This window comes from Chiloscyllium plagiosum, chromosome 32 (genome assembly GCF_004010195.1).
Source record: "Chiloscyllium plagiosum isolate BGI_BamShark_2017 chromosome 32, ASM401019v2, whole genome shotgun sequence".
Taxonomy (NCBI): domain Eukaryota; kingdom Metazoa; phylum Chordata; class Chondrichthyes; order Orectolobiformes; family Hemiscylliidae; genus Chiloscyllium; species Chiloscyllium plagiosum.
In genome coordinates this window covers 43,558,523-43,578,218 of record NC_057741.1, presented here as the reverse complement: position 1 = coordinate 43,578,218, position 19,696 = coordinate 43,558,523, and the positions used below count along the sequence as shown (strand labels likewise).

The following is a 19,696-nucleotide window of genomic DNA, read 5'->3' as shown; positions in this document are numbered from 1 at the left end:
TGGAATGAGCTGCCAGAGGAAATGGTGGAGGCTGGTACAATTGCAACATTTAAGAGGCCATTGGATAGGTATATGGAGGATAGTGGGTTAGTGTAGTTTAGGTGGGCTTGGATCGGCGCAACATCGAGGGCCCAAGGGCCTGTACTGCGCTGTATTCTTCTATGTTCTATGTTCTATTGCATTTGCCTTCCTAACTACTGACTCAACCTGTAAGTTTACCTTAAGAGAAACCTGGACTAAAACTCCGAAGTCATTTTGCACTTCAGACTTCGCAATTTTCTTGCCATTTAGAAAATATTCTATGCCTTTATTTGTCCTACCAAAGTGCATGACCTCACACCTTCCTATATTGTATTTCATCTGCCACCTCTTTGCCCACTCTCCGGACTTGTCTAAATCTTTCTTCAGCCTCTCTGCCTTCTCAACGCTACCTGTCCCTCTACCCATCTTTATATCATCTGCAAATTTAGCCAGAATGCTCTCAGTTCCTTCATCCAGATCTTTAATGTATAAAGTGAAAAGTTGTAGTCCCAAAACTGACCTTCACGAACACCACTAGTCACCAGTTGCCATCCTGAGAAGGACTCTTCTATCCCCAATCTCTGCCTTCTGCCAGACAGCCAATCTTCTATCCATACTAGCACCTTGCCTCTAACACTATGGGCCCTTAACCTTACTCAGCAGCCCATTTTGTGGCACCCTGTCAGAGGCCTTCTTGAAGTCCAGGTAGATAACATCCATAGGCTCTCCTTGGTCTAACCAGCTTATTACCTCCACAAAGAATTCTAACAGATTTGTCAGGGATGACCTCCCCTTGAGGAAACCATGCTGGCTTTACCCTATTTTACTGAGCACTTCCCAGTATTCAGAAATCGCATCCTTCCCAATAGATTCCAAAATCTTACCCACGACCGAGGTTAGGCTAATCAGTTTGTAATTTTCCATCTTTTGCTTTACTCCCTTCTTAAATAGCAGGGTTACATTAATGATTTTCCAGTCCTCTAAGACATCTCTAACTCCAGCAAAACCTGAAAGATTACATCTAAAACCTCTACTTTCTCTTCAGCTATCTCCTTCAAAACTCTAGGGTGTAATCCATCTGGCCCAGGTGATTTATCCACTTTCAGACCTTTCAGTTTTCCTAGCACCTTCTCCTTGGTGATGACCACTGTACTCATCGCTGCTCTCTGAATATCTTGAATTTTTGGGATTTCACTCATGTCTTCCACCATGAAGACTCACGCAAAGTACCTATTCAGTTCCTCAGCTATTTCTTTGTTCCCCATTGTTATTTCTCCAGCATAATTTTCCAATGGCCCAATGTCCACTTTTGTCTCTCTTTCGCCATTATATATCTATAATATAAATATAAAAAGAAACACTTGCAATCTTTCCTACTTTTAATAGCTAGCTTACCCTCATATTTAATCTTCTCCCTCCGTCTTTGTAAGCTTCCCAACCTCTGGCTTCCCACTGCCCTTTGCCACACTGTATGCTTTCTCTTTTGCTTTTATGCTGTTCCTGACTTCCCTGGTCAGCCATAGTTGCTTCATCGTCCGTGTACCATCCTTCTTTTCCCTCAGGATGAATCTCTGCTGTATTTCTCAAATTATTGCTAGAAACCTCTGCCATTGCTGTTCCACTGTCTTTCTTGCTAAACTCCTCTCCTGGTTAATTCTCCTCAGCTCCTCCTTCATGCCTCTGCAGTTGCCTTTATTCAACTGTAATACTGTTACATCTGATTTCACCTTCTTTGCTCTCAAATTCTATTGTATTATGATCACTGCCTGCGAAGGTTTCCTTTACCTTAAGCTCCCTTATCCAGTCTGCCTCACTCCACAAGACTAAATCCAGTATTTCCTATTCCTTAGTGAGCTCCACCATAAGCTGCTCCAAAAAAACCATTTCACTGACATTCCACAAACTCCTTTCCTTGCAATCTATTACCAATCCGATTTTCTCAAACCACCTGCATATTGAAATCCCCCATGATCACTGTAACCTTGCCTTTCTTCCACACTTTTTCTAACTCGGTGTATCTTATGCCCCAAATCTTGACTACTATTTGGAGGCCTGTACATAACTCCCATTATGAAAGCACAATTTTAAAAGTATGGTGCTTAACACCACAACTTGGAAAGATTTGGGTTCCAGGGCTCATATCGAGCTTCAAAATCAGGTTGAACAGCAAAGTTCAACCTGCAAAGCACAGAAACTACTTTGACCTTTATTCATTAAATAAAATTTAAGTTAATGAGAGATAAAAACAGACATATGATTCTGTTGCCACAGTAGATTTCTAAGATTGCAACCTATATGATAAAAGTACATTTTATTGAAATGTACTATCAAACTATTTCACGAATCCCATTTCTTGCATCCACATCATTACTTGATTTATTACACCTGAGAAAAAGACCTGAGCTGATAGAAAGGAACTTAGTTACACTCTGACATTGGTGAAAGATTACTCAGCATCAGCATTCTGATGGCATAGTGGTTAGCATTGCTGCCTCACAGCACCAGGGACCTGGACTCGATTTCAGCCTTGGGCAACCGTGTGGAGTTTGCATGTCCTCCCCATGTCTGAGAGAATTTCCTCCGGGTGCTCCGATTTACTCCCACAGTCCAAAAGGGTAGTCGGAGTGGCCATACTGAGGAAAACATAATTGTCCTGAAGTGTCCAAGGATGTGGAGGTTAGGTCTGTGATCCACAGAAAAAAAAAATGCGGGTTTATAGGGATGGGTGGAGGTATGGTTGGGATGCTCTTTGGAGGGTTGGTGCTGACTCAATGGGCCAAATGGCCTCTTTCTACACTATAGGAATTCGGCATTTACAGAAAGTCAAGCAGCAAACTGACCTTTCAGAATTTTAGAAGACCTTAATCTTGATTCTTAAATATCCTTTTGCGAGAATTATTTAACAAATAAACACATCTAGTCACCAACTTAATTGAGGTTGATATACTGGGCAAAAACAATACTAGCCCAGTCAGCAAAGCGCACAACCCATGTGTGACTTAAAAAAAATGCTTCAGCTACATCGACCCAGAAAGATGCTGAAGTCCAGGATACTTACCCTTTAACAGTGCTGTCAGAATGGCCACATCTATGTCTTGGTGCTCCTCAGCTCCAATGTGATAAACAGTTATCTGAAATCATATGCAATATGATTAAAATTTATAAGAAAGAGTCTATCCTTTTCTCCTGAGTGTTTTCCTATATGAAAAATTCCATTTAAAAGCATTAAAAAATTTACAGCAACTATTTGTGCAGACAAATGATTTTAATGAAGTTAAAAATCACACAACACCAGGTTATAGTCCAACAGGTTTAATTGGAAGCACTAGCTTTCGGACTGCTGCTCTTTCATCAGGCACTCCGAAAGCTAGTGTGCTTTCAATTAAACATGTTGGACTATAACCTGGTGTTGTGAGATTTTTAACTTTGTACACCCCAGTCCAACACCGGCGTCTCCAAATCATAATTTTAATGAATGAATACATCTCTAAGTAACCATGTGATTGTGATAAACCAGCTCCACTAACTGAGTGACACTGCAAGTACAGCAAACAAGAAAAGTTTTCCAAAGTAACCACACAAATAATTTCTTGACAATTTTTCGCAAGCATTGAACATAATTAGATTAGATCAAAGTTTTGCTTTGCTAGTACCTCAGACTTATCGCTAATTGATTCAGCACCCATTCAAGAGGCTGGATGACATTATATCTGTGCCTGTTCCTCCTGGAACTCATGGTAATGGGTTTCATGGGTTGAGAGATGCAGTTCAGGTTACAATTATCCACTACGTAAGAGCCATTTTGATTCCTTAAGATGCCTCTTCAACACACCATCTTCAATAATGCGAATATGATGACTTTCATGAGGTGGTGTTGGATGAGGAGGAGATAGAAATTATGCTAACATCTTTCAGTGACGAGCTATCAAGTATGAGGCTTGGTTTAGGAGTTATATTTACATTTCCAAGTCAAATTCCACACCTCATTTCTGACATTACAATAGTAACTGCACATTTGAATGGTTGCAAAACACTTTAGATTGTCCCAAGTGGTGGAAAGTGCTATACAAATGCACAGACTTTCTTACCCTTCACTACATTTTTGAAAACAAAGCCTAGTTTTTCTCCCATTTCACAGAATACACACTTTGACATTAGCCCTAAACCAATACATGCCTCTGGACTCTGTTCAGCTGTGATCCACTAGGTTGCATGGAATGACCAATGATGATACGAGATGCGCAACAAATCCAGGGAATGACAGACCAGGTGTAAAAGAGCTGATCAGGAGCAGATCAACTTCAACAAAGTCATTTGATTTGACAGACAGCAAGTGTGAACATGGATTCATTTAAATGGCACTGCCCTAGAGGTAAAACAGAGCAGATCAGAAAGCTTTGAGCTCAATCATGAAAATCACTGATTAAATATTCACATGATTTGGAGGTGCCAGTGTTGGACTGGGGTGTACAAAGTTAAAAATCACACAAAACCAGGTTATAGTCCACCTGATGAAGGAGCAGCGCTCCGAAAGCTAGTGCTTCCAAATAAACCTGTTGGGCTATAACCTGGTAGTGTGTGGTTTTTTAAACTAAATATTCACAGGCAGTGGAAGGAAACAGTTACATAAAATGATGGGATGCATTGTTAGCTACGTGCTTAACGATCCAAAAGAAGATTTTGCTGATGAAACTGAACAACTGAAAATGTGTTGCTGGAAAAGCGCAGCAGGTCAGGCAGCATCCAAGGAGCAGGAGAATCGACGTTTCGAGCATAAGCCCTTCGGAGGAAGAGAGCTTCTTCAAGGAAGGCATCCTTGCAAGAGGATTCGCAGTAGGTTAAAATCTTCGAGGAGAAAGTGAGGACTGCAGATGCTGGAGATCAGAGCTGAAAATGTGTTGCTGGAAAAGCACAGCAGGTCAGGCAGCATCCAAGGAACAGGAGAATCGACATTTCGGGCATAAGCCCTGCCCTAAACATCGATTCTCCTGCTCCTTGGTAGAAACTGAACAGCCAAGGCGACGGTGCACCTGGAGGAGACAGCTCTGTTTTGTTCTCCATGATAAGAGGAAGTCACAAAGAGGCTCGGTCCTGAGTTTAAAAGATCACTGACGCTAGAACTTAGCTGCTTGCAGGGGGAGGATGGAGTACAATATTTAAGCAGTGGGACAATTTGAAATTAAGGCTGACAGAAAGAGGGAAACCAAGAACTTCCATAAAAACAAAATAAGTAGGAGTCAATAGAACAGACAATTGGTGATTATAGAAGAACAAAAAAACTGTGCTAAGTTTTAAAGGAAGAAAGGTTATATATGGCTGTTCATTTTACAATCTGGGAGCCATTAAGGATAGTTTGGTTAAATGCCCTTCTTGCTTTGTTATAATGTATTCTGCAGCTACATTGTAAGCTACCCTGAGCACCCTACAGTTGTAGCTTCGCCATCAACATCTGATATGTTTTTAAATGTGAGGTGAAATACTCAAATTTTGCATTGAGAGAGAAATGACAAAACTCATCTAAAGATAATTCGAATACAGACATAGTGCGTTCAATTAGTATGGATTGGATTCAAACACGAATCTGAGAAATACAGCGAGGAATACACTGCACCATCCAGGCCACCACAGTAATTTGTGACAAAACTTACAAGTTCCCTCGCCTTCATACATTCCATCAGAGTCTGGAATAGATGATGGGCCTCACTTTGGCTGAAGTTGAAAGTTTTTTTGATTGTTGTGAGAATTTCCAATTCCAAACCATCTGGAAGTATTCTAAGGAGAACAAACAAATTCCATTAAACACTGAAATCAATGAACCATACCGAACAGGTGAGTTGAAAATGTGCTGCTGGAAAAGCGCAGCAGGTCAGGCAGCATCCAACGAACAGGAGAATCGACATTTCGGGCATAAGCCCTTCTTCAGGAATGAGGAAAGTGTGTCCAGCAGGCTAAGATAAAAGGTAGGGAGGAGGGACTTGGGGGAGGGGCGTTGGAAATGCAATAGGTGGAAGGAACGTCAAGTGCCCGAAACGTCGATTCTCCTGTTCCTTGGATGCTGCCTGACCTGCTGCGCTTTTCCAGCAACACATTTTCAGCTCTGATTTCCAGCATCTGCAGACCTCACTTTCTCCTCAAACAGGTGAGTTGTTCACCTAACAAAAATACTCCAGATCAATACTTCAAAAAAACTATCGCGTGTGTGTGTGTGCGCGCGCGTGCATGCATGTAAGCAAGTAAGTGGGGGGGTGTGGTATATAGTTCCAATTGGTTATATACCATTTGTGTTAATCACGGTTAGCTCGATTTAGATCAATTGATGAGAATAATTCACCCACCTTTAGCATTTTTATAAAATCCTCTATTACTTCCCTTTGTTTACTGGCAATATTAACTAATTTGAGCATTTAGATATTACTTCACTGTAGCCAAGGGGGTTATTAGATGGGACGAGAGTAGTCTTTAAGAAAATGATGAGTTGTACTAGCATGAAGAAAGTTTTAAATCTGGAAAACTGGAGCAGGAATGGGCCATTTAGGCCATTCAGCTGTTCTGCTATTCAATATGATCCCGTTTCAAGGCCATACTCCCACTCTCCCCTCATATCCTTAACATGTTTAGTGTCTAAAAATTTTTTTTTGCCCCCTCGAATACATTGTGACATTTCAAGTGCTCACCCATGTACTTTTTAAAGGCTGTAAAGTTCCCCACCTCAATTCCCCTTCCCGGCAGTGCATTCCAGATCTTATCACCCAGAGTGTGGTGGGGGTGTAGAATGCACTGCCTGAGAGGGGAGTTGAGGTGGGGAACTTCACAATCTTTAGAAAGTACGTGGGTGAGCACTTGAAATGTCATACCACTCAAGGCTGTGATCCAAGTGCTGGGAAGTAGGATTAGTGTCGAGACACACTTGATGGAGCTCTTCTGTGCTGCGTGACTTGGTTTCTATAGCCTTGCATGGAGGAGAATTCTACATGCTCATTATTCTAAGGAAGGAGCTTCCTCTTTATTTTGAATGAAATTATAACTGTTTCAAAAGGATATTGGATGAGGGAGTATTGGATGAGTAAGTAGAGGAGTAGGATCACAGTTAAGTGGCTCACGTACAGAAAAGATACATACTTCAGAACAATAACCTTTGTGTTTTAACTTTTCATGAAGTACTAAATTTCGAATGTTCAGTTTCACAAACCTTCATCAGTGGTGCTGAGGGGAACAGAACGGAGAGCAGCCTGGGAAGGTAAGGGTTTCTGATTCTGAGGGGGAAACTGAAAAATGACGTCAAAGGAGGACTGTGATTTGATTAGTTAGTAGGGAGTCTGCTAAATTTGAATGTGTTGAATTGATGAGTGCCATGCTTCTAGAAATTCTCTGTCCTCTGTTTAGCTTGACCTATGATCGTTGTGCTGTCCCAGTCAAATTTGTGGTCCTAGTCATCTGTGTGTATGGCAACTAGGCTAACCAAACTCTGGATCAGATACTTGAATGATACTTTTTTAATTATTAAGAGAACAGAAATCAAAAACACACTGGATTATCAACACCATGTTGACAGGGATCAGATTTACAAGAGGAGGAAGCCAACAATCAACTCCCATTCCTGGGGATGTGATGTAGCAAGAACACAAAAAAGTGAATGCACTACAAAACTGTACAGGAAAGCCACACATGGACCAGATCCTAAACTACAATAGCAACCACCCAAACACACACAACAGAAGCTGCATTAGGATCCTGTTCAAAAGGGCTATAACACACTGCAGCACTCCCGACCTGCAAAGCGAAGATGATGATCTCTAAAGAATGGATATCCCTGTAACTTCCACAGATGCCGAAGCGACAAACAACACGACAAGGACATGCCATGACCCAACATGCTAGCTTATATTTTTTTAAAAAGTCTCAGAACTAACAGCCAGACTTCCCCCACCATTGGGATTCATGACAGCCCATAAAATGACAGCCACATTCAGACAACACCTCACCAGGACAAGAGACCCTATATCCATTATGTGCATGACTAACGTAATTTATAAGATTCCATGCAAAGACTGCACAAAACACTATATAGTACAAACAAGCAGACAACTAGCAATTCGTACCCATGAACACCAACTAGCCACTAAACAACCAGCTGTCCCTAGTAGCCATATAGACAGATGACAAGGACCACAAATTTGACTGGGACAACACAGAGGACAAGCTAAACAGAGGACAGCCAGGGAATTTCTAGAAGCATGGCACTTATCCATGCATTCCATCAATAAGCACACAGACCGAGACCCAATATACCAGCCATTACAACCAACCATGTAACTGGCAACCAGAAGCAGCATGAATGCAACCAAATAAATTCCAGAAAAGACAATACAGCAGCGCTTCACAGGAGACTCCAAAGCACTGAAGATGTCACAGAGACAAAACTGGTTGCAACTTGCGTTTAGACTGAGGTAATATGCAGAGATATTAAAACAATTTTTTTAACATTTCAAAGCTTAATTTAAATAAAGATGAGGGTCAATTGATGTATTGTTCCTGTATGATGTGGGTGTTGGTGGACTCCATTATCATTCCAGGTGACCACGTCTGTAGTAAATGTTAGTTGCTCAAGGAACTCCAGCTCAGAGTCAATGATCTAGAGTCAATGAGCTGGAGTCTGAGCTTCAAACATTGCGACTCATCAGCGAGGGGGAAGAGTTACCTGGACACTGTGCTTCAGGAGACAGTCACACCCCTTAGACTAACTAACTCTAATTCAGCCAGTGGTCAAGGACAGGAGGGTGTGGTTGTGGGTGAGGTAGGTCAAGATATCTAGGAGCTAGAGTTACAGGAGCCTCAGCCCTTGTCCAACAAGTTCAAGAACCTTGCTCACTATGTGGAATGGGGACTGCAGGGTGGATGAGCTTACTGACCTCATGCTCCCTCAAGGAGACTGAACAGTTCATCAACTTTACGAACACCTTTCAGTTCACCTGGACTATTTGGATACCTCCCTCCCCTTCCAGGATCTCTCCATCTCCATTTCCGGCGACCAACTCAACATGGACATCTACTTCAAACCCGACTTCCAAAGCTACCTGGACTGTATCTCCATCCACCGCATCTTCCTGTAAAAACACTATTCCTTAGTCCCAATTCCTCCACCTCTGCCATAACTGCTCCCAGGAGGACCAATTCCACTCTAGAACATACCTTCTGGTCTCTTACTTCAAGGACCACAATTTCCTCTCCCACATGGTCAACAATGCCCTCCAGCACATTTCTTCAACTTCCCACACCTCTGCCCTTGAACCCCACTCCTCCAACTGCAACAAGGATAGAAGCCCCATGGTTCTCACCTTCCACTCCACTAATCTCCGGATACAAAGCATCATCCTCTGCCATTTCAGCGACCTACAGTCAGACCCCACCACCAGAGATATATTTCCTTCCCCACCCCTCAGCATTCTGCAGAGACCATTCCCTCCACGACTCCCTCAATAGATCCACACACCTCACTAACCCACCCTCTCCTCCTGGCACCTTCCCCTGCCACCGCAGGAAGTGCAAAACCTGTGCCCACACCTCCCCCCTTACCTCCATCCAAGGCCCAAAAGGATCCTTCCACAGACAACACAGATTTTCCTCCACCTCCAAACACCTCATCTACTGTGTCAGTTGCTCTTGATGTGGTCTCCTCTACATTGGGGAGACAAGACGCTAACTCTCAGAATGTTTCAGGGAACATCCCTGGGACACGTGCGCCAAACAACCCCACCGCCCTGTGGCCGAACCTTCGACCCCACCCCACAACTTCCAGTTCTGCCAAGGACATGGAAGTCCTGAGCATCCTCCACCACCAAATCCTAGCCACCCGATGTCTGAAGAAATAACACTTCATCTTAGGCCTTGGGACCCTCCAACCTCATGGAATCAATGTCAATTTCACCAGTTTCCTCATCTCTCCTCCCTCCACCTTATCCCAGATACAACCCTCCAACTCGACACTGCCCTCTTGAACTGTCCTATCTTCCTTCCCACTAACCGCTCCAACCTATCACTCTCCCACCTTCATCTACCTATCGAGTTCCTAGCTACCTTCCCCCCAGCCCCACCCTCTTCCTTTTTATCTCTCAGCACCCCTAGGGTCCCTGCCCACATTCCTGAGGAGGGGCTTATACCCGAAACGTTGACTCTTCTGCTCCTTGGATGCTGCCTCACCTGATGTGCTTTTCCAGCACCACACTTGGACTCTGAACAGGTTGAAGGGATATGGAGCGAAGGCAGGAAAATGGGGTGAGGAGCATATCAGCCTTGATCAAATGATGGAGCTGACTTAATGGGCCAAATGGCCTCATTCTGCTCCTATATCCATGAACAATAACACATAGATGGGGAAAGAAAAGAAGAGTTCTGATAAGTCATTAATCTGAAAAGTCAATTGTTGACCCTTCCATATACGCTGCCTGAATTGCTGAGTGTTTCCAGCAGTTCCTGCTTTATTTCAGATTCAGACAACTTAAATAAGTAGATTGGTTCAACATTAATTAACATACAAGTACACCACATTCATTTCTCCATACTGTCAAATGCTATGCTCATGCATAGATTAAAAGTCAGTTTCTTACCCTCCCTCCTCAGTCTGTTTATGCATGTAGGCCAGAAGATCTGCAGCCCGACCCGTTCCTTCACACACCACAACAGGAACTGGGGGGTTCTCCAGGAGATATTCCAACACAGTGGGGATTACATTAGGGCCACCTTCAAATATCAAAGCAACAACTGGTACACCTTGGCCAATTCCTGCGAAAAGGCAACAACATTAACAAAGAAATTTTATTTTTACTCATGCTTAGAGGTCAGAAGGAGAATAAAAGTACTTTTGTAAGAAGATACTAATTCATATGAATGGCAAACTAGAGTAAAAATGTGATGATCTGACACGATCAGAGACAAGTACAAAGTATACCTAAAGAAATTAGTTTGCATCCAGGAGCCTCTTGAAAAAGTCATTACCAGCTGCACGCTGCTGAGCAAGAAGCAAATATATAAGGCACCAGGATCAATACCATTGTGATACTGAAAATGCTGTGTGGGCTGGAGGTGAAGATCAAATAATAGTATTCATCATCCCAAAAGACACTGCTCAATGTAGCTGTAAGAAAACATTCTAAAATTGAGCTTCTTGTTTAAATAACTTTTAAACTGTCTCCCAGACATATAGTCATAGAGATGTACAGCATGGAAACAGACCCTTCGGTCCAACTTGTCCATGCTAACCAGATATCCCAACTCAACCTAGTCCCACCTGCCAGCACCTGGCCCATATCCTCCAAACCCTTCTGATTCATAAAACCATCCAGATGCCTTTTAAATGTTGCAATTGTACCAGCCTCCACCACTTCCTCTGGCAGCTCATTCCACACCCGTACCACCCTCTGTGTGAAAAAGATGTCCCTTAGGTCTCTTTTATATCTTTCCCCTCTCACCCTAAAACTATGCCCTCTAGACTCTCCCATCCTGGGGAAAAGACCTTGTCTATTTATCCTATCCATACCCCACACGATTTTATAAACCTCTAAATGGTCACCCCCCAGCCTCCGAGGCTCCAGCGAAAACAGCCTCAGCCCATTCAACCTCTCCCCATAGCTCAAATCCTCCAACCCTGGCAACATCCTTGTAAGTCTTTTCTGAACCCTCTCCAGTTTCACAACATCCTTCTGATAGGAAGGAAACCAGAATTGCACACAATATTCCAACAGTAGCCGAACCAATGTCCTGTATAGACGCAACATGACCTCCCAACTCCTATACTCAATACTCTGACCAATAAAGAAAAGCATACCAAACGTCTTGTTCACTAGCCTATCGACCTGCAACTCTACTTTCAAAGAGCCATGAACTTGCACTCCAAGGTCTCTTTGTTCAACAACACTCTCTAGGACCTTACCATTAAGTGTATAAGTCCTGCTAAGATTTGCTTTCCCAAAATGCAACACCTTGCATTTATCTAAATTAAACTCCATCTTCCCATTCCTCAGCCCACTGGCCCATCTGATCAAGATCCTGTTGTAATCTGAGGTAACTTTCTTCGCTGTCCACTACACCTCCAATTTTGGTGTCATTTGCAAACTTACTAACTATACCTCTTATGCTTACATCTAAATCATTTATATAAATGACGAAATGTAGTGGAACGAACACCGATCCTTGTGGCACTCCACTGGTCACAGGCTTCCAGTCTGAAAAACAACCTTCAACCACCACCCTCTGTCTTCTACCTTTGAGCCACTTCTGTATCCAAATGGCTAGTTTTTCCTGTACTCCATGACATCTAACCTTGCTAACCAGTCTCCAATGGGGAACCTCGTCAAATACTTGACTGAAGTCCATATATATCAAGACCACTGCTCTGCCCTCATCAATCCTCTTTGTTACTTCTTCAAAACACTCAATCAAGTTTGTGAGACATGATTTCCCATGCACAAATCCATGTTGATTATCCCTAATCATGATCAAATGAACACTGAAGTGGTTTGCTCAAATGAGTTACCCACACAAAAATACAGATAAAGTTCCCATAAAGTTCTCATTAGAGACACTAAGTCAACTGGTGGCGATTTAACTGGAGGGTTACCATTCCTCAGCTGAGGGGAGATGTTGAGAAGGAGAATCCTTCATAGTAACCTCAGTTAGTGTTGGAATTGTACTCATGCTTTTCCCATTGCCCTGCATCACAAACTGGCTACATAGCCAAGAGTGTTAAACTGGTACCCGTAAACTGTACAATTATAGATTCTTTCCTAATTTCATATTCTAATTGGGTAACTCAAATGACAAGTGAACAAGACTCCAGACTATTAATCTATATCTACAAATTATTGTTCAATATTTGCCATTCCTTGGTCTGGGAATGTCTGAACTCACTTGCATGAATCTTCTGAAGACTGATGTGTTTTTCCAGCTCCCTCCGAAGCCTTACTTCAGCGCCATACTTCCCAACTGTTCCATCATCAACCAAAATAAAATGGGAATGCAAACTGTTTAGAACATTCAGCTTACTCAGAGGGTTCAGTAATGTCTGGTATGGGGCGATAACCTGCAAATTAAGAGAAATATCGAGTTACATGAAAATATTTTTTTTTAAGAAAAGGACTTAAAATTCAACAATGCTGAACTTCAATTGAAATGTCATGGTCTCACATCTCTTCCAATAAGATCATTCCTATTTTCAATCACACCCCAAGGGGAAATTCCAATTGTGCAAATCTTCCGAGATGAACGTGAAATGTGTTCTTTCAGTGCATCACCAACATGCTTCACAACACCTAGAAGGAAGCAATATTTAAATAATAGCAGATGGAAGAGTTCAAACTGGTTTTGCTCAATGAGCAGACCAAAAATTAAGTGGACTCATATTATGCACATATACTCCTTTCAATATTGGAAACCATGGCCCATTTTAATGTTTTCCAATCAGTAGCAAACATAGCTTTAGATGATCAACATCAATGGAGCATGACTTATTTAAAATAACTACTAAAAATGCTTTTAGTGAATTTACAGGTACAGATGGATTATGCAGGTCTAACTCTTCACTCACCCTTTTATTTACATGCAAAAATCAGTTAAGGTACCAGGCAAGTGAGGAATTCGACAGAACATTACTGCTGGCCAATGGCTTGGTTAGGATTCAATCACCCTGTCAATTGTTTAGCATTTCTTTTTGAAATACCTGCATTCACTCCTCCAGTTAGAATCCAGGCTCCTGTGGTCACGGCTGCTTTGATTAAGCCTTTCCCAACAACCTGCTTAATGCGTGGATGAAGTTCAAAGTTTTGCATTCCTCCATGTACGGAGATGACAAGTTTAGGTAATTCCATTTGCCATTCTTTCAGCATTAGTCTTAAAATAGCTTCAGGCTTTGTGTCATAGGACAGTCGTGCATACTATGCCATTTCAATAAAAAGAGATGGATATTGGTCAGTTGCACACAATTCCCAAATGGAAAAAAAATCTTTTTGTTCATTATCACAAATTTAACTTCAATCTTTATTACAATAGGATTCACACAATACATTAATCAACTCCTCACTTGGCCAACTCTAAATTAATTGTCAGTGACTGCATTTCAAAGTAACTCATTGTACAGGAAGCCCTTTGAGAAATCAGAATCACACTCGCTCTTCCAGGCTGTCAAAGACAACTATCTACATGAATGGAGTTCAACTACAACAGAAGTGAACAAGATTAAGCGAGCTGCTGTGGGCTACTATCAGGTACCTCCAAGCAGCTGATTCCCTGGGGTTGAAGTGTTCCGAGGCGGAAGATGAGGCGTTCTTCCTCCAGGCGTCTGGTGGTGAGGGAGCGGCGGTGGAGGAGCGAGCTGCTGTGGGCTACTATCAGGTACCTCCAAGCAGCTGATTCAAGCTTATACTTATGAAGGCCTCCAAAGTAACCATTCTCAAACCCTTCCTCAGGGCTGAATGTGCAGAAGAACATAATATTATGTTTGACTTTCAAAACAGAATTTCAGGCTCTCGCAACATTAGGTATACCTTTTATTACATAACAGAAAACATGCAAACCTACAATCAAAAGGAGATCAGAAACTTGGAGCTCTGCACTGCCTGACTCCTCTGGAAGGCACACGTTAGGAACGTGACAGAATGCAATCCATTTGCTCAGATGAGTGCAGCTCCAACAATGACACCTTTCAGGACAAAGCAGCCCACTGATGGGCACTTAATCTACTAGCTTTAACAATTACTCCTGTCACCATTGGCAGTCAGGAGTAACAGTGTAAATCATCTACAATAACTCACCCAGGGGTCCTCTGATAGAACCTACAAACTCACAACCTCTCCCACCCAGGAGGACAAGGACAGCGAATGCATGGACTGTGGTTCAAGAAGGCATGTCGATACCAACATCTTAGCTGCCCCAATCTGTGATGCCCACATCTCATGAACAAATAAGTACCATATATACTCCTGTATAGGTCAAATTTTGAAGGTGGCTGTTTAAAGATGAAATTAGGGGGTCAACTAATACATGGGTACAAGTTTTGAGGGGCTGAAATTAAGGCTGCAGTTCAAAATACCATATTATTAGCAAAAGTTGATTTGATCGCACAAGTAATTTCAGGTGAAGAAGAAAAACACAATGAATTATGGTAAAGGCAATAATCGGATAAAAGCAAGAATCCGATCTGAAAATTTAACATGTCAATGATTCATTGAAATCCTGCAAAATCACACTGTTCAACAGCTTCATGGCCTGGTATAATGGCAGATTGAAAATTAAACATTAAATTCGGAATATGTAAGCGTCTTGAATTTTCCCGCCAAATTCTTCCATTCCCCCCCTCCATTTACTCTCCTTTGTTATGAACCTCAACAACATTAACAAACTTGTAAAAGAATTAATGATATATTGGTATGTAGCGAATATATCTCACTTTCATTCAGACATGATGGCACAATTAAAATGATTAACATTTTAGCAATATTAACTTTTGCATGTATAGTGAACAAAGTGCGATAAGTACCGATAGAGTTGGTATCGGTCTGAATGAATGAATGAATCAAAGTGTGCAGTGGTAAACCAAGTGCAGTAAGTAGTCATGAATGAATGAATAGAGATGCGATATAGTAAACAAAGAGCAATGAACAGATTTACCAGAATGAATGAATAAATGCGATTTAATGGGATATAGTAGGGTCAACTTTTATAAGAGATTATATGGAAAATACAAGATGTTTTAGTCAAAATAAGGGGTGGATCTGAGATCAACCTATACTCGAGTATATACAGTAAGAAAAGTTACTTCTGTTGAAAACCAAAATCTGTGCATGTTCTGCATTTTCTTACAAATTCATGATTCAAGTATGTTGCTGCCTCTTCAAAGGTGAAGAATTTCACTAAATTTATCAACAAACATAATTCACAAAAACATGCTACCCTCAGAAATTTTTATTACAAGTGAGCTTGACCAAACAGAAAATGAATCACTACAGTAGAGTATTCATTAGTCACTGTAGGTTAGGTTTATTGAATACGAATATTTGACAGATGAGAATCAACTTCCTTCAGTTGGAAAATAAAACTTGTCATATGACTTTTCCTTCTAAAGGGCTTTAAAAATTTGTCATTCCCACAGCTGGACAACTGAAATTAGGCAGCATCTCATATTCAAGGTAACATTTTGACTGCAGATACCAGAACAAGTACCTCACTAAATTGACACAAAATCAACTATGGTGTAAAGAATCACTTGACTAACTTAATACATCTATAAAGAAACAGAACTCAAATTCTACCAACCTTAGCCCTGTAAGAATGCGACCCTCCCTGAAAGTTAATAACTCCATAAGCATCTGTCGGACTCTCATTAGTATGTTTTTCCACTGACCATTCCTCTTTCTCCAAGTTTTCAGTCTCACCCAATTTTACGTCGGAATACTTCATTGCCAGGCTTGCAGTGAAGCCAAGATGCTGCCGGACGAGGCGTCCACAACAACACCTGTCAGAATGCAGATGATCATGAATTAAGGCTTTGTAAGTGCAACATGTCATGACCTACTCCAAGTAAAAAAGGTTTTGGAAAAGGTATCTTGCAAATTCCAAAATTACCTTTCATAAAAATACCTCAACTTAAATCAAATCTACAATTTTCAGTCATTACCCATCTGTCAAGTTGATAGAATATGCATAATTTAAATACAGACGTTCTAAGCATGGAGAAAAACAAACTTTAGTAGGCAGATTGGAGATGATATAATCATAATTTATTAACTATAACACTTATCAAAATTCAGGCACTTAAGGGACCCTCATTCAATTAAAACTATAAGCAGTTTAAACCATGACTATACACCAACTTAGGGCACTCTCCACCACTTTCACCCTCTCCCCAGCTTCACTGATAATTTTTTATATCTATGGAAGTAATTTTGTTGAAATTGAGAAAAGATCTTTCATTTTCATTCAAAGTAATTTAATCACAACAGTATATTTTGGATATACGTTGAAGTGGAATCTGTCAGTGTCAAGTTAGACAACAGGACAAACTGAGGATGAATACAGATAGAAGGGAAGGTGGATGGCAAATGCCATTCAATTCAATTCAATGTATATCTTGGGTCAACAACAGTGAAGAAAAGCATAATATTAATGGCTAGGTTTTGCTTTAACCTGAAAAAGAGAGATATGAGTGCATGCACACATACCTTTACACTGGTGGAAGACAAAGAAAAAAAATTAAAATTAAATTCTAGAATAAGCAGTGGAGACATTATTTAGGATATGGCATGAGTGGGGCAAGATATTTGCGCACTGTCATATGAAACTGTAGCTTCAAACAGTTGGGATCTCTTAAAATTGGAGCAGAGTAGGTTATGGATGGTTCCAAAAGATTTTCAAAATGAAGACTGATACAATTGCAGAATTATTTCCACTGGTTGAAAGAACACTAACAAGGGAGCATAGACTCTGGGTTTAAATCACTAAGAAATAAGTAAATAACATTATGTCTGATAAATCATCCAGAGGCATTATAGAGCAAAATTTGCTCCAGATCCTCTTCAGGCAATATGAAGCCAAGCAACCAAAGTTTGGTCAAAAAGATATATTTGTCAGAGCTGGGGTGTGCGCAGGGGAAAGCGGTGGATTTAGGGAGGTCCAGTGCTCAGGGATGTAGCAGCAGAAGACATAACCACCAATGATGAAGCTACTAAAAAAGGAACTGAATAAAAAAAAAGGTCAGAATGGCAGCAGCACAGATTTGAGAGTTGTGGAGTTCGAGATGATTAGAAAGAAGGACAAGACCATAGACAGTATTGAAACAAGGATGAGAGTTTATAATTGAGTTGTTGCTGAATTAGGAGCTGGCATATGTTAATGAGCAGCGAAAAATAGATGATTGAGGCTTCATGCAAGTTATGACACAGTAAGCCGAACTCTGGATAAGCTGAAGTTCACAAAGGCTACAAAGTGGATGACCAGCCAGGAGTGCATTGGAATTATCAGGTTTAGATGTAGCAAAAGCCAAGATGAGAATTTTTCACCAAGGATTATTACAGCATGGTATGCCTTTAACACTGAGATGGAGGTGATCATTTAAGGAAGTATTTGAAAAGGTAAACCTCTAAAAAGGTGATGAAATCAGAAAAAAATGTGATTAGAATAGATAGCTTTAATTGCAGAGCTTAGCATCTATACAGAAGCAACAAGCTTTATTAACAATCTTCTGCATTATAACTTTTATTGATTCTATAATTGATTTGAATGCAGTGTGTTTTTGGATACCCCAAGGTTATGAAAAGCACCATACACATGCAAGGTTTTTTTTTCCCCCCTAATCAACAGTACCTTGCCAAGCAGCAAGCTTGATTTAGAATCTTGTTAATATATTATTCTGTTTGGCTGACTGCCAGAACTTCAAGGAACACACATGCCAAATGCTAAATTATGGCTTATCTGTTTGAAATGAATCATGTTAAACCAGTTTCTAAACCATCCATCTTCCAATTGTAAGGTGCCAGTGCTTACAGGTGTCAGATCATTTAATTTTAACGTCGGCGAACAGAGGTCACTTTGCCAAGTGTTGCATTAAAGAGAAGCTCCAAAATATACTTGTTTTTTGCAATTGCAAGTACAAGCACAAAAGTGCACCTTTCTGAGGCAGTTGGCATCTTGTCCTTTTAGCAGGTTGGAATTCTACACCCAATAGGATACTCCAGCGCCAAGCAGCAGCTACCCACACTGCACAAAGGCATAGTCCAGTAAATCAGCAACTTTTTAAATTCTAGAATTTACTGTCAATGAAAAATTGTGACAAGACATCAAAACGGTCACTGGCATCTAAGAAAGAAAAACTGGAGATTCAGATACTCAAAGCCTTTTAAGCTTTTGTTATGAATTTTGTCCTTACAAAGTACAGCCGCACATTGAGATCTAAATACTGCGAGTGTGTTATGTCAATGGTCAGATCAGTATCACAATCAATGACATTATTAGTTTAACATGCTTTGTCCTTCAAATACATGGGTACCCATGTGCCACATAGATCTAATGACAGAAGGTATTTCTCTGTCAAATTAGCTCCCACCACTCTAAATGCTTTATTTTTGTAATGATGGAGAAGCTGGTGTTGGACTGGGGTATACAAAGTTAAAAATCACAACTCCAGGTTATAGTCCAACAGGGGGAAGGCGACGGGGGGAAAGGCGACGGGGGAAAGCGCGACGGGGCAGTCAGGTTTGTGGATTTTGGGGTATTTACCAATACGTCTGTGTATTTCAATGCCTGCATCTCTGTCCAATGGGGTATCTGTTCTTCTGCGAGTGAGAGAGATGAGGTTGGAACTGACAGCAGGTTTGAATTGAGAATTGCTCTTTACTGAACTCTGCTCCTTTATTCGGTTGGTGGGACGTGGATGTTTCCGAATCTCCACACAAGGCCTCCTGGTCTTCTCCGGAGCTCTCCAGGATCCTCTCCACATATCAGGGTAGGGGGATGAGGGAACGGATATCCGCCACTCCATCACCCGGGTTGGCCTTTTCTGTCCTATTCCAGGCTCCTTCTCCTGGAATGGGAGAAAGGGAGGGAATGAGTGAGGGTGGGAGTTGATGGCCCTGCTGGTAGTGTTGGACTAGGTGAGTTGTGACATGGTGAGGTGGCCGGAGGGAGTCTGTCC

The 19,696-nt window shown here is 41.3% G+C and overlaps 1 protein-coding gene across 1 annotated transcript in view; it reads right to left on the bottom strand.

Moving 5' to 3' along the window:
• Positions 1-19,696, bottom strand: part of trpm7 (transient receptor potential cation channel, subfamily M, member 7) — a 121,471-nt gene that overhangs the window by 86,599 nt on the left and 15,176 nt on the right. The window contains exons 4-10 of the mRNA XM_043674578.1: positions 16,324-16,522; positions 13,733-13,946; positions 13,201-13,325; positions 12,925-13,096; positions 10,626-10,800; positions 5,670-5,793; positions 3,080-3,152 (exon numbers count right to left, since the gene is read on the bottom strand). Coding sequence (XP_043530513.1) covers positions 3,080-3,152; positions 5,670-5,793; positions 10,626-10,800; positions 12,925-13,096; positions 13,201-13,325; positions 13,733-13,946; positions 16,324-16,467 — 1,027 coding nt within the window. The 5' untranslated portion in view covers positions 16,468-16,522. The remainder of the gene's footprint in view (positions 1-3,079; positions 3,153-5,669; positions 5,794-10,625; positions 10,801-12,924; positions 13,097-13,200; positions 13,326-13,732; positions 13,947-16,323; positions 16,523-19,696) is intronic.